Source organism: Polistes dominula, unplaced genomic scaffold, assembly GCF_049000335.1.
Source record: "Polistes dominula isolate Pdom_NZ unplaced genomic scaffold, Pdom_raw_medaka contig_23, whole genome shotgun sequence".
NCBI classification, from domain to species: domain Eukaryota; kingdom Metazoa; phylum Arthropoda; class Insecta; order Hymenoptera; family Vespidae; genus Polistes; species Polistes dominula.
The window spans coordinates 1637531-1653387 of NW_028300963.1; the positions used below are offsets into that span (position 1 = coordinate 1637531).

The following is a 15857-nucleotide window of genomic DNA, read 5'->3' on the forward strand; positions in this document are numbered from 1 at the left end:
TTTGGGCACTAAATAGTAATATCGTTTCATTTAACTGCATATTTATACTTTTTTACTTATATTTAAACAATTATGTAAAAGAAATAATTTAAAATTAATTTTTACATTCTTGTTGACATTTATTACATCTGCTAACCAGAATAAAATGAAAATTAAATTCAATTTTTCATTGCTTCTATTTGTTTAAATGTAATAACTACAGTTTATAAGATAAGTAATAAGTTTAAAGTATTTACTTATTATACTTAGTAATTTATTAAGTATTATGTATAATAGTCAATTCGGTGCCTCAATATTAGCTTCATTGCATCAAAAACCGTCTTTTTTAATTAAGTAATTCATCAGTTGCCTGGAACATTAACCAAAATCATTAAAAATAATGGAGATTTCGGAAAATAATTACTTTATATATAAATAAATATTAAATTTTTTTATAAAGCACCAAATTTATCTTCTAATTCGTTTATTTATGTGATTAGTTCATTAGTATTTTTTTTTTTTTAATTTAATTATTTTAATATATAAATTATTGTTTTTATACAATAGTCAGGTACTCTGAAGCAAGATGTAATGGGTCAACATGGTACGAAGTAAGAAGTCGGACTTTTTGTCCATCGCTTGTCATAAATTCAATAGTATGTTGTCCATCTGATATTTCTGCCTGCTCTTCTCCTCCCATTTGATGATTTATAGTAGCAACAGCTGTTGCATCAGTATCTTCGTCCTAAATAATCAAATTTATATCATAAAATTTAAAACAAATAAAATCAGTTTTTGTTTCATCCAATAATGTATAAAGAAAAAATGTATGTAAATATGAAAAGTCCAAGTAAACAAACTTACTTCTAATGCTTTGACAATCGCTTCTGCATCTGTTTGTATGGTTGATATTGTGCTTGGTTTATTTACTTCATGGACTGTAGTATTATTTATTGCTGCTATATTACCATTATGATTAACATGAACACCTAAAGATCCAGCAAATTCTTGAGCAATTACGCCTGAATGAACTCTGATAGTTTGGCCATCATTTAATTGACTAACAAATTGTCCTTGCGATAATAATTGTCTTGTATCTTGTATAGAAAGTGGAATTGGATTTCCTTCTTCATCTGTAATCTAGAAAAAACAAAATTCAATTATTATTTTATTGATATTAATATATATATATATATATATATATTTATTATTTCTTTGTACTATATTATATTACTTGTAATTGTAAATCTGGTTCTGATAATTCCATGGCTACTCGTCCATTTGAAATATTGGCTGTATGATTATGTGGGTGACAGGTGATTATTTCATTTTCAACATCTAAATGAGGTAAAGATTGTCCTTGAGTGCTGACAATTCCTTCCTTTTCACGCATCATGTCAGTATCAACTGTAAATTAAACATTATAGTTTGTTATTTTTTCTTTCAAATAATTATATAAATATATCTTTATATTTATTTTTATCGTCCAATAGTATAAATAATTTGTAAAAATACCCAAGTGTAATGTTCTGGATAGATTAGGATCATTAGGATCTTGATAAGAAACATAAATAATTTGTTGTAATCCATCTGCAGATGCTTCTTCGGTCGTAATGACTTGAGCCATTTGATCACTTAATGAATTTTCATCTGTTTCTCGAGAATTTGGTAAGATCTGCCATACTTCACTAATTTCGGAAGCATCATGTATCCCACCTAATGCTAAAACTTTGCTTTCTCTATGCACCTACGTAGAGCAAATAGTATTAAAAAATATATGTATATATATATATATTACAGTTTCACAAATTATATATAATTATTGCTTAAGATTATAAATTACCTTTTTATGTTTCGTTAAGTTAGAACAATCAGCGAAAGCTTTTCCACAAATTTCACAAGAATACGGTTTTTCACCTATACAATAAATTAATATAAAATACAAAAATAGTAGATAGTGTAACTCAAAATATTATAAAGTACCATAAATTAATAATACACATTTATTATTTATATAGATTTGTACCTGTGTGTAATCGAAGATGCTTTTTTAAGGCCCATTGTTCTGTAAATCCACGATTACAATGTGAACATTGAAAAGGTCTTTCTCCCTTGTGTCTACGTACATGACACTTCCATGTGTCTTTATGTAGGAAACATTTGGCACAAAACTCGCACTTCCATGGACGTTCACCAGTATGACGTTTAACGTGTAACTTAAATTGTGATGAAGTTGTAAATTTACGTCCACAATGATCACAGCAATATGGTTTTTCTCCAGTATGTATACGCATGTGTTCTTGAAGATTACCATTCTGCGAGAAACTTTTATGACAAACTTCACAAGAATATGGCTTATGACCAGTATGCCACCTAAAGAATATTATTATGTTAAAACAAAACAAGAAATAAAATAATGTTACTATTGCAATAAAATAATCTTAACAATTAATGTATAATCACCTGTAATGTAAAGTTAGACTAGTTTTATGAGCAAACTGTTGACTACATAATTCACAAAAATATTTTTTCTCTCCCGTATGTGTAGATTGATGATTAATTAAATTTGCTTTTGTTTTAAAGCTAGCATTACACGATTTACACATAAAAGGTCGATCTTCAGAATGTACAAGTTGGTGACGATGTAATAACTGCCTATGTTTGAAACTCTTTCCACATTTATTACATACAAAACGACGACCATTATTATGTTCAGCTTCTTTATGATATACAACAGAGCTTGGATGATTTAATACTTTTCCACAAATATCACAAGGATATCCTTTATCTGATTTATTTCCCTTTAGAAAAAAATATTAATATTATTGTTGTTTCCTTTAAATATTTCTGGAGACTAATGTATAGTTTACAATTGACTTTTTTCTAAAATTATATATTTATATAAATATTTTTGTTGTTTATATATAAAACTTACCTCGTGAGTTAACAAATGTCCTTTTAAATTGGTTTCAGATGTAAACGTTTTATTACAAATGTTACATACAAATGGTTTTTCGTTTTCATGAACTATTTTGACATGTAAGTCATATGATTCTTTCGTTTGAAATGTTTTTTCGCACTGTTCACATAAAATTTTTTTATCTGAATTATTAATTACATTATTGTCTGAATTCTCCATGACTTCGTCCAGATTTTGATTATTCATCAATGTAATTCCTAAATCCTTGGTTTCATGTAGCGATGTATTATTTAATATTGAATTTGTATTTTCAGTTACTGATTTCTGATAATTAATATCATGTTCATCGTTAATTTCTGTAATACTGCATCCCGTATGTTGGCTCATCTTTTGATGCAATGCAAAATTATCTTTGTTTGTAAATAACTTTTTACATTCTCTACATTCGTATTTTAAACTTTTATGAAAACTTCTGCAATTTGTAAACATTTAATGAATAACATAATAAAACTAATTATTTACTTATAAAAATAAATAACAATACCAACTTGTGTACAATATATCTACTACGTTGAAGAAAACCTCTACTACAATATGGGCAAGTAAATTTGCTTTTTCTACGGCGCAATTTCGGTCTACCACGACCTCTTCCACGATTTACAATTACTAATTCACCTAAATCCTTTCCTTCTTCAGTTTCTAAATGTCCGATTATCTCTAAAAAAAAAAAAAAAAAAAAAAAAATAAAAAACATTTTTTAAATTAATTTTACTATATTATAAGAATTCATAATATTAAAAATTTGCGATAATTAACCTTCTTGACCATCTGGAATTGTTACATTTATTCGTTCTTCAGAATCTTCGATGTGATCGAGTTCTTCATCCTCTTCCTCATCTATAACACCTTCTTCCTTAAATATTCTTTCTAATTCTTTGCCTTGAACAGCTTCCATAAACCTATTTGTTATTTTTAACTATTATAATATGTTAAAATTTAATGCAAAATATATGTCAGGAATATTTAAATCTTCCTTTACCTTTTAGGAACTTTACGCTTTCTACGACGTCTACCATCACCATCTATTTCTTCAAGATCTTCTTCTTGTTTATCTTCCTCTTCTTGACTTACTCCTTCCGCAATGTCTTCTTTTATAATTATCTACAAAATGAATAAAGTTGTAATAAAATAGAAATATATTTAAATACATTACTTTTATTACAAACCTTAGAAGATTCCATATCATTATGTACTTTAGGAGGACGGCCTCTTTTTCGTCTTGGTTTACTTAAACCTTCCATTTGCAAACTCATTTCATGTTCAGTGGTATATAAAGAACCATCAGACATTACTGAAAGTTTATATATAATTATTATTATTTTTATTACAAATATTGTTTTTAGATTAAAATATATTATATTACCTTTAATGATTATTTGTTTTTCTAATTGATTATCTTCATTATTTCTTATGTCGTTATCCGAATCTGGCAAACCTGTTCCAACTTCCGAACTTTGCTTTTCAACACGTATACGTTCTCTTTCTGCTTTTCTTTGCTCTTCCACTTGTTGTTTCCACATTTCTCGTATTTTTCGCTGCCCATCCACCAACAATTCAAAAAATTGTACAGTAGACTCCAGCTGAATATTACAGCCAGGACAAATTGTTCTAGGTAATTTCCCATCATCTCGAATCTAAAAAGATTTAAAAAGTTATTGAAATATATAGAAAAATTATTAAATATATTCATTTTACTATCTCACAACATAACATTAAACTACATATGCATCCATTAATTTAGTAAATAAGAATCAATGAATTTTTAATATGGTTTTATATCTTACTAGTTTTAATATTTGTTTTTTTTTCAAAAAACAAAATAATAAAAGTATAATTTTCAAACCAACAATTTAACATAACATAATAAAACTGCTAGAGATAACTTACTATGCTTTTTAGATCCTTAATGTATTCATAAAATATTATGTTATAAATTTATGAGAACGATAATAGCAGTTCATTAAATGAGGAAGAAGTAGATATAATAAAATAAACATGAGTTTATTAAATAAAAGTTTTTTAACCAATAATAAAAAAATAAGTGTGAAAGTGTAAATAGTAAAAAAAAGCAACATGTATACATTTTTAAGTGTCACTATTTTTATATCGATAAAGATGAATTTTTTTAATGGTCACTTAATAATAATAGATTATCAAGGAGGATATTGAATATTTGATCTGTGTAGTAGTCGATAAACTTGTCTAACGAAAACCAGTGGAGCCCCCATATGGATCATTTAGTGAGCAGTAGGAAGTCAAGTTGTAGTCTAATATTTGAGTATATTTAAAAAAATCATTCGTACCTTTAATGGTAAATAGCGATTCACCATAGAACTTAAATTGGAATCATCACTCTCGTCCTTATACAATAATTCTCCATTGCCATTATCTTCTGCACATAGCCGACAAATAGTAGAATCGTACAGACAGACTCCCGCCATGATAATAATACAATGAATAATAACAGCATCAGAGAAAATTTAGTGTCCCATTAATAATAGTGAACAGAAAAGAAGTGATGCAGTGACATTCTCGATGCATACAATCTTTCTTATATTAATATTATTTATTAAACATTAATATATGTATCGTTGTTTTAAGATTTATCTTTACTATTTGATCGTATCTATTAACCATCGATGAGTTATAAAGCGTTTAGTTCACGTTGAGAGGTTAGGTTTAGTTCGATTGGATCAGATTCAGAAGTAGAATCCTGTGCGCAACTTGGATGTGCAGTACGTTCATTTGAAACTTACGAATATTGGCCACGTCAATTATATGAATTTATAAACAAAATTATCGATTTCATTAGATTTTTTACACATAACACAAAAGATGTAGTAAGATGAGGATGATCTTACGTTATTAAAAAAATATTAATAATACGTAGCTTCTATTAAGTATATACATAGAGATAATAAAAGATAGGCGTAATAATATTTCTATTAGAATTCTCATAACTTCTTTACGAGAAATAATATTATATTATTTATTTATTTTTCATAATGATTTCATATATTCTTACATTCTAACATTTATATACGAAAGTATATAAGCCATGATACCTTATCATTAAGATGCGTTTACAATAAAATTAAAGATTCTTCGCGCGAGGATTGGTCCTTATTTACACCAATCATAATGCTTCTTTAACTATTGTTTTTAAAGATCTTCTTAAAATAATTGAATATTAAGATATTAAAAATTAATAGTTTATGCTCAAGATGTTCTATATGAATAAGTTATTTTCAAAAATTGTTTTGTTTCATATAAAATTACTTTTATAAAGGTTGTGATTAGTATTTACGTTAGGGAATTTTCAAAATAATTTTATTGAAATAACCAATAGAATTAGAGAGATACTAATTTTTATCAAATTTCCTGCAGCAGTAGTAGCACGCTATTGGTTAAGATAATTGCAGTAGTATAGTTGCATTAATCCATGAATCACCAACTACTTTAATTAAAAACATGTTCATCACGCAAGAACTTTCAGCTGTTTTGATCGGAGTAATTCGATTGTTAATCTGAAGTATGTGGATAGGAAATTGGAAAGGTTAAACCTAAGTTTATCATCTAAATGGGGAGGTTTTTCTGGGAAATGAAGGGATAGAATCGAAAATAAAAATAGTGGAATATTCGGGTAAATTGTTTTTAATGATTGCGGGGATTCCCGATAATTGTATTTTATGGCGGGATTTTCTTTTAGTAATAGTAATAGAATATATATTTATAGATTGTTTAACTAATCATGGGAGTACGTTTCATAAGTTGATAAATTAAATAGATTTCGTATATGTTGTAAAAGTTTTGATTTAATAGTGTTTTTTGTTTTTTATTTGTATACGTTTCCTTTTTTTTTAATTGTATGCCGATACATTTGTAGAGGACTTGAGAAATTGAAAATATTCTTATGCGTTCTACATTAAAGAATGATTCTTAGAACTATGTTTATTCTTTACTATGATTCAGATCTATTGAAAATGATGTTCTATTCATATAAGTTTAAATTTTTAACATGTACTTCGTTCTTTTATTTGCTGTAGTCTATACACACCAAAGTTGTATCTAAAGAATGTATCATTTTTGACCTTTTGAATAGGCTTACTTTTTCTAACGGTCCAAAGATTTTTATTACAATTTCAAATAAGATCACCTTCAGAACTCAGGTGACAAAGCAAAGATAATCTTATTTGCATTATAATATGTTATATTAGTTTGTCTTATTTAAAGACTGTATACATTAAGATAATGTTCCAGGTGCGATTTTAAGATTGTCTTAAATCACGATTATGAATCTAAAGGGCATTCTATGACTGCGTTTAAACAGTCTTAACAATAAGTATAAAAACGGATTGTGAATAACGTCTTATGATAATCTTATTTAACTTCTAATTGAACTATTGACAAATATAAACATTATAAGAATATAATGAGGGAACGAATATATATACGATTTTTAAAAGATTTATGTTGAAATATAATGTTTACATTAAAATAGTAAATATAATTCCTATTGTAATGTCGCTTTGGTAACTATTTAATTAGAATGTTATAGTTATATAGATTTTTACTCTCTATCTTACATAGCGTACTAGTAGTAGGAGACATTTATAACGAAACATTTTAATACATAAAAATAAATTGAAATCATTCGAGTGTATCATATTTTGCCAAAGGCAAATTCCCAATAATGTAAATAATTAAAAGAATGCAGTATAAACTTATAGTAATACAATGTTACTTATTAAAACCAATCTTTCCAACATCAATATCTGGAAATTGCATATGCAAATGAGTTTCAATTATCTGGAATAATTCTGGTGGTTGTGGTATTCTACCTGTTTCAAGTTTTGACCACACAGGAACATCTGTAACATTTTATATATATATATATATGTGTGTGTGTGTATACATATTTTTATAATTTATAATACATATAAATAATATATAATGAACGAAAAATAAATTATACATGCAAACATACCATTAAAATGTATTTCAAATGCACCTGATGAAATAAGTTGACCTTCTATAGCATTGCAAATAAAAAATATCATTACACAGGCATAAAAGCGATTATCAATGCACCATCGCCATAATGATGGTTCTGGCTGACCCAGTCGTTGAAATATATTAATTCCACTAATGATTAAAAGTATAATCAAAATTTTTGCTGTTCCCTAAATAAAATGACAAATTACAATATGTGTTTATATGAAATATATACAATGAAAGATAAAGGAAATAATATATTTACCAAAATTTTGGCTATTAACATATTATATCCAGGAGGATTAAAGTTTTCTCCATCAATTTGTAAGTCTGGATACTTTTGTCGTAGAATACCAACATATTCTTCATAAACTTTTCTATATCCACAAGAGTAACTAAAATTATTAAGTTATTATTTATAATAACTAACTTGTCTCAAGTGTAGATCTAAATTTATAATATCAAAATAATTTAAATCATGTTTTTATATGCTTATTATATTGTTATATTTCGTGTAGTGTATCTTAAATCAATAAACAATGACATGCAGATTATTTTATATAGAAGTAGAGATAATGTAATGAAAATAAATATTATTACTTTGATGACAAATTTGATTATCAAATGTGTGTTCATTGTAATCATTTATAAATATGATAATATCATATAGTCACGCTATTTCTATTAATTATTCAATTATTGTCCCTACACTCACCAATAAAAGAATTTTAATGTTGGTCCTGTTTTTGCACCAAGTTTGGTTAATTGGGGATCATTGTTCGCATTAACTTGTATAATTACAGCACATAGAATAACAAACAACAACGAACTTAGCTTTGTTTTACGCATTGTTATTTAGTCCATTTAATATGAGAAAATAATACAAATGTAATAAAAATAGTCACATGAAAATATCACCACACGCTTCAGATGAACCTTAATCTGCTTATAGCAGTTTATCAGGGGAGCCAAACTCTCTTATACTTCAAACTTGAAGTTTTTCATTTAAATAACATTTTCAACACTAGGTAGCGCTTTTAGAAGCGATATCAGCGCACCCACAGCACACGTAGATTATTTTAGAAATTCTTTCTTATATTTATCATCTATATATAAATATAATCCTCCTATGGTAATAATAGTATCTATGGTTATAATTTAAAAATAAAACATGAATAAAATAATTATTTCAAGTTATTAAAATTTGATGTAATATCTTATGATTATTGAATATTGAAAATAAATACTTTTAATTAAATTCTTGTTTATTTAAGCTCCCTTTTTAAAGTTTTTTACTCTTCTTCTTTATTGAATACAAACTTGCAATTATTTATTCTATGATTAAAAATTCATACAAGTGGTGTACACATTTATCTTAAGTTAAGTTTAATTAATATGTGTGAAAAGTAATTTATTAAATATCATATAAAAGAATACAAAAATAAAAAGAAGATTTGTAATTCATTATAAAAATGAGTTCCTTTAAATATCGTCAATTGACAGGAGCCTTTATGATAATCAGAAATATGGGTAAGAGTGAAAAGATTCTTTTTACAAATAATCTTATGTATTTAATATAAATATCATTGTTATTATTATACAGCAACTGTAAAAAGGTTTTATCGAAGGACAAACATCTTGTCGAGTGGTGGAAAATTTGAAATAACTTTGGATCAAAGGAAACTTAAAACACCCAAAGGGAAAATATTTGAAGTAAACAATAAAGCTTTGGCTTTAGCAGTGGCAGCAGAATGGGATGCTCAGAAAGATATTATTGAAAAAGAAAATATGCACTTGGTGAGTTTATACTATAAGTTATAATATTATTTAATTAACTTTACTCTTTCATATGTTGATTATATTTTTTCTTATTTTTCAGACAGCTTTATGTAATACCGTATTGGATAATCCAAATAATCAAACAAAATTAGATATAGTAAATTATATTACTAATTGTTTAGAAACAGATACAATTCTATTTCATTCTAGTGTAAGCAATCAATATCTAAATTAATTATTTTATATAATATTATGTGAGAGTTAATTGAGAAATATATTATTATAGGAAATAGATGATCTATACAAATTGCAAGTAGAAAAATGGGATCCTTTAGTACAATGGTTTTGTGATCATTATCAAGTAAATATTGTTAAAACCCAAAGTATAGATATACCTACTGTGCCAATAGAAACCAAAACCATATTATCAAGACATTTATCATCATATGAATTTGATGCTATTCATGGTAAAGTATCACATTTATTTTCTAACATGTTGACAGCATAATTCGAATTGTTATGTTATATGTTATAGGTTTTCTATATGCAGTTAATGCATTGAAATCAGTAATTCTTACCTTAGCTGCTATTGAAAGAGTAATTAGTGTTGAAGAAGCTGTAGAATTATCTCGTTTAGAAGAGAAATATCAGGTATTATATAAATAATTATTAAAAATGTAAAATATAATAATGTACAGTTTAACATTTCTATTATTGCATGTAATTTCTAGATTTCACACTGGGGAAACGTTGAATGGTCTCATGATCTCGGTAAATACGATTTACAATCTCGTGTAGCAGCGGCAGTCCTATTTGTACATTTAAATTCATACTTTGTCACTTCACTACCCAAAGGAAATAAACATCTCAATAGTTAACTATTTTAATAGAATATTAAATTATTGATTATTTAATTAAAAATATATCAACAAGGTTCGTGTAATTTAATACAAATATGAAGAATGTAGTAATATGTTTAGTTCTTTATGATATTTTGAAATTATTTATTAATTTGATATATGACAGGCTGATAGATTACTAGAAAAACGTTTTTCCACTGGTAAAGAACAATCCGGGCCTGTCCAATCCTTCGTACATATACAACTAAGAAACAGATCATGTAATTCATGGTAAATGAAAGAAATTATTTTTTACTGAAGGTAATAAATACCTATATGTAGAACCATGGTTCAAGCACACTGCACCATTTTTACAGGAATGACGAATACATTCGTTACGATGACATTCTCCTACGCCACGTCCAGTAGCTGGACTAGAACTGGTTACTGGGAAAATTGTATCCTTCGTACGTAATTCGATATCAAATATGCAACCAGAAAAACCAGTGTGTAAAGGTAAATCGTGCGGTAGCATTTCAAAATTTTTTGATTTGTGACCTCCTATAAAACACTTGGAAAATGTCAAACAATATGATCTAGAAAATAATTAAAATATAAATAAAATATATATTAGACTTTATAAAGAATAAGATGCAAACCAATGTAAAGTATAGGAGACACGTCAAGCTGAGACATAATACCAGCAGCCTGACCAGTAACATTGTATGTATCATCAACAGCAAGCCACGCATCTCTACCTGTTCTTCCAATGTGTAATGTATGTGGATTATGACTTTTCATACCTGGTGCAGTTACAGCTGATATAGAAGTTAACGGTGTTTTTGTGAAGATCCTGCGTACGCCTAGATAAATATCACTACACAAATGAATGATAATTGCACTAATAGGAGCATATGCTCCGAAACTGTTATTAAATGTAAATATTGATTTACCTGAACCGAGATCCCACGTTAACATAATATAACCACGTACATACGTTATAGAAAGATGATCTGATATTTCTTGGCGTGAGCCACTCTGTCCTAAATAAGCTATAAGAGATATTTGGTCTAAAGTATGTGGAATGAGTTTCATTTTAAGTTCCATAGTGTCTTTGATTGAATTTGAAACACCATAAGCAATATACGATGAGAAACCTGGTATCAGACTTGAAAAGGACGGACGAATTACAATAGTATCTGAAAAATATTTAATAAGAAATGGAATTATAAATTAAAATTAAATTATAATTTCGAGATATATTTCATATCACCTTCTTCACAAAAAAGTCCATGAGTTCCAAGAGGACAAATGCAAATAAAACCAGTTCCCGGTGAACTTATACAGGTTGCCCCTAGTGAACAAGGATTCTCGTCGCATATGGAACGTTCGCATAATGTTCCTGTATAACTATTGGATTACATATGTAAATTTAATGATTTGATGTTTAAACATAAAAATTATGAAAATTTATAAACTTAAACTATACTTACCCTGCAACGCAATGACAACGAATAGCACCATTGTTTTCTTCACATGCTCCGAAGTTTTGACATGGATTTGATAAGCAAAAAAATGATGTACATTCTTCAATTTGAAATGTCTCTGTAGAATCATGAATAAAATTTCTTTGGAGGCCATTTACCTTTAATTATAATAAAATCTTTAATTTATTAATATAGAACACACGCAAGTATTTAGCAATGAAAGTGTTTAAAAAAAGTGTATTTGTCGTTTTATATGAATAATAAATATAATCGTATATTTATCTATAATACCATCAATGAGTTCATGCAACCGATAAATCCCATAGCTACACGAGGAAAGTAGTGAGAAAAGGCCAATGGTATGCCACCTAAATTCAAAGTAGCACGATGTGGAAAATGTTCTCGGAATGATAACATTTGTTCACCACTTACGGCTGTAGTACCATTTACTAATAACTTAGCAGAACATTTATCACTTTTATTCATAATATAGTATTCAAATCTAAAAGAAAATACCGATACTTAGCGTTTATGTTTTTGTTTGTTTATATAAGTGTAAAAATAAATCGATAAAATTCTACCTCATATCGATTTCCGCTTCAAATCCATTATTAATGGCGGAATCAATTTCGCCAAGTAACATCGTTTCCAAACCACACGAGAATTGAAATTTCAATATACTACTTTCTAAATATATTAAAGCATAACGTTCATCGTCAAAATATACATGAAATATTATACCATTCTTAAAACGAGTTCTAAGTTTAACATAAATTCGAAGACTCATAGTATCATTATTAACGTTAATATTAATACTCTGTCTTGCGTAAGACTTTCCATTAAAAGCTGCGCTTTTAATACTTTTGCATTCTTCCTCCCGTTCTGTACAATTGCACTATAAGTGCATACGATTTTTAAGTATTACAATTATAAAATAAAACAATTCTTCTTATAACATTGAATACTTACTTCCGATACGTTGCGCGCAGATGGTATAGTGGTCCCAGTTGTACAAGAATTATCATTGCATTCACTACTAGTTGACGATTGTTCCGTCGCAATGGGAACTTGATCGTATTTTGTATGTAATGTACTATTTTCAAGATCAAGACTGACTGTAGTTTCAGTTGTATTTACAGTGGTACTTATAGTAGTGCTGTGTTGCAGAAATTGAGTTGTTGAACTCCTAGGAGTAATAACGGACGTTGGCGTTGATGTTGACGTTGATGTTGATGTTGATGTTGACGTTGATGTTGACGTTAACGTTGACGTTAATGTGGATGACAATTCTCCTTCTGCAATCGAGGAAGTAATCGGCGGTTCTACGGATTCCGTTGTAAAAATATTTTGTATTAAAGTTGTATTTCCCGACGAATAATCACTATCAAAAACAGATGCAGTTGTAGCATCAGTAAACACGCGACTAGATCTGGTTGTTGTATCGTTTGTAATATTCTTAGAATCAGTCACTTCTATCGTTGGATGATATCTGCAGAAATTAATTGTATTTACTTATTACCGTTAATTGTTTTCAAGACATATCGAAAATATTTCTTTATCCTTACCCAATAGTACTTGTTGTATACGGTAGCGTATTACTTATTTCTTTACTTGTTTGTTGATGAGCCGATGCTGATACCGATAAAAATGATTCCGTAATATTATCTTGATCAACATCTGATGTTCTTGTACTATCCGTAACGTTATGATAATTAATCGGTTCTGTTCTCGCTAGAGGAATCTCCGATGTAGAAGAAACTGTTTCTTCTTCGGTAATCCTTGTTTCTGATACAATATGAGTTTCTGAAGTATCTTTTCTAGTTGATGTATGTAAAAAATTTAATGATGTTTCCGTAAAAAACGACGCATTTTCTGTACTGGTCGTAACTATGTTTCGATCTGTTTGCGTAGGCAAGGTCGTTTCTATCGAGGGATACCATTTTGTATAATGATCGATAGTTTTTGAAACTGTCGTTGATAACGTGATCGGATGGGGATGTCGACTTGAGCTGGTAGGAGTAAATACAATGGACGTAGATGTAGGTTCCGATGAAGATACATCAGTTGATTTAATACTACTAACATTTACTTCTATCGAGTCTTTCGTTATAAACGATGTTGATGTTGATGTAGATGAGATAATGTATTCTTCGCAAATAATTCCACTATAATCGGGAGGACAAGCACAGGTATAACTATTGATTCCATCGATACAAGTACCACCATTTTCGCAATTAGCTGATTTTGATTCACAATCATCATATCTAAGTTCGCACAGTGCTCCATGATAATCAGGTACACAATAACAAACTGATTTATTGTCTTCGAGTAAACACACTGCGCCATTTTGACAAAGATTTTGATCACACGGTAAAATAACTTTGTCGCAATCTTTGCCAGTAAAACCTACGAAAAATATATAATGCTTTAACGTAAATCTTTGTGGAAAAGAAATTTATTTAAATTCCTAAAAAAAGAATTACCGAATAAACAAGCACACGTATAAGTAGCTGGAACATTTATACAAAGTCCACCATTTTTGCACGGTGAAGTAACACATTCATCGATATCTTCGTCGCATAATTGGCCAGTCCATCCTATAAAAAAAGATAAAGTAAAGAAAACATTATTAATATATAAATAAATTGTATATACCGTGAACATTCACCTGTGGGACATCGACAAAAGAAAGAAAATCCTGGTCCTTCGATACACTCTCCGAAATTTTTACAAATCGTATCGTTACAAACCGAAGCATCAATTTCACAATAATCACCTAATAATAAAGAATTATCATTCGCCGTTTCATTGATTTTAATAAAAATTATTTTATTTGTGATAAATCTTTTACCTGAATATCCATCAGGACATTGACATATAAATCCATCATAATCGAGACAGGTACCATTGTTGAGACAAGGTTGATTCGCGCATTCACTATACTTTTGCTCGCAATTTATTCCTATAAATATTGTATATGAAAATATTTTGTAATAAATACATCTAATTAAATAAAGATAATTCATTAAAATATATACCTATAAAGCCTTCGGAACAAGTACAATTGTAAGACGCTACGGCATCCGTACATATTCCACCATTGAGACAAGGATTTGACCAACAATCGTCCCAATTAATTTCACAATTAATTCCAGTATATCCATCGATACAATAACACGAATAAGAGCTACTAATTATAATATAAAAACAAAGATAATTAATATAATAAAAGATGTGACGATGTGTGATATTAATTAAAAATTCTGTTCATTTCTTATTCTATACTTATTAGATTTGTTCGATATTACAATATATGCGATTTTTAATAGATTATTTTATTGAAATATTTTTTAAAATGTTATAATTTATTAAAACAAAAAGTACCTATTATCGTTATCCAAACAAATTCCGTACATACAAGGATCAATGCTGCAATTTGATTGTATCAACGATTCGCCGATTACCGGTGTTGTCATACAAGTTGTTAGAATAAATATGATCCCATAAAAATAATTAGATACTTTCGTAACATATATCCACCTGTAAAACAATGTCAAATTAATTCGATCGATGACCTTTATTTATATGTGCATGCTGATTCTTTTACTTTTTTCAAATTACCTTCCCATATCTATCAAGTGGTTTGATGAAAGGAAGATTGCTTCAAAAATGATTTGTTTATGATGCTCTTGGCACAAATGTAAATTCTATACTAAATGTATATTTAGACATTGATACATCCGAATGACTTGGTGCCGTTGACCGGCTACCTACGGTAGTCTTAGCAACAGTGAAACT

At 28.2% G+C, this 15857-nt stretch overlaps 4 protein-coding genes across 5 annotated transcripts; 1 reads left to right on the forward strand and 3 right to left on the reverse strand.

The window, feature by feature from the left end:
* Positions 1-489: 489 nt before the first annotated feature.
* Positions 490-5824, reverse strand: LOC107065292 (uncharacterized). Of its 2 annotated transcripts, none has more exons than XM_015318856.2 (14): positions 5263-5824; positions 4323-4593; positions 4126-4250; positions 3939-4060; positions 3716-3858; positions 3448-3616; positions 2915-3371; positions 2443-2780; positions 2006-2352; positions 1823-1896; positions 1495-1726; positions 1214-1386; positions 844-1119; positions 490-724 (listed from the first exon to the last, which is right to left on the reverse strand). In XM_015318856.2, the coding sequence occupies exons 1-14, from the start codon at positions 5398-5400 to the stop codon at positions 536-538; spliced, it is 3054 nt and encodes a 1017-aa protein (XP_015174342.2). In that variant the 5' UTR covers positions 5401-5824; the 3' UTR covers positions 490-535. The 2 variants fall into 2 exon arrangements, with proteins under 2 accessions (XP_015174342.2, XP_015174343.2); XM_015318857.2 differs by lacking the exon at positions 5263-5824 and adding an exon at positions 4847-5175.
* Positions 5825-7410: 1586 nt separating this feature from the next.
* SelT (selenoprotein T) lies at positions 7411-8919 on the reverse strand. Its single transcript, XM_015318931.2, has 4 exons — positions 8670-8919; positions 8220-8349; positions 7947-8142; positions 7411-7830 (listed from the first exon to the last, which is right to left on the reverse strand). Exons 1-4 carry the CDS (start codon positions 8801-8803, stop codon positions 7700-7702), a joined length of 591 nt encoding a protein of 196 aa, XP_015174417.2. The 5' UTR covers positions 8804-8919; the 3' UTR covers positions 7411-7699.
* A 194-nt stretch (positions 8920-9113) lies between these two features.
* l(2)k14505 (ATP synthase mitochondrial F1 complex assembly factor 2 homolog l(2)k14505) lies at positions 9114-11372 on the forward strand. The gene is made up of 9 exons (XM_089172751.1): positions 9114-9484; positions 9558-9751; positions 9834-9944; positions 10020-10200; positions 10269-10384; positions 10465-10666; positions 10760-10863; positions 10950-11030; positions 11224-11372. Exons 1-6 carry the CDS (start codon positions 9427-9429, stop codon positions 10609-10611), a joined length of 807 nt encoding a protein of 268 aa, XP_089028877.1. The 5' UTR covers positions 9114-9426; the 3' UTR covers positions 10612-10666; positions 10760-10863; positions 10950-11030; positions 11224-11372.
* Positions 10665-15798, reverse strand: eys (eyes shut). The gene is made up of 16 exons (XM_015318913.2): positions 15681-15798; positions 15444-15599; positions 15098-15249; positions 14911-15021; positions 14728-14835; positions 14543-14656; positions 13625-14465; positions 13029-13548; positions 12641-12954; positions 12351-12561; positions 12066-12217; positions 11846-11982; positions 11526-11771; positions 11232-11435; positions 10905-11133; positions 10665-10837 (listed from the first exon to the last, which is right to left on the reverse strand). Exons 1-16 carry the CDS (start codon positions 15686-15688, stop codon positions 10741-10743), a joined length of 3600 nt encoding a protein of 1199 aa, XP_015174399.2. The 5' UTR covers positions 15689-15798; the 3' UTR covers positions 10665-10740.
* Between the last annotated feature and the right edge of the window lie 59 nt (positions 15799-15857).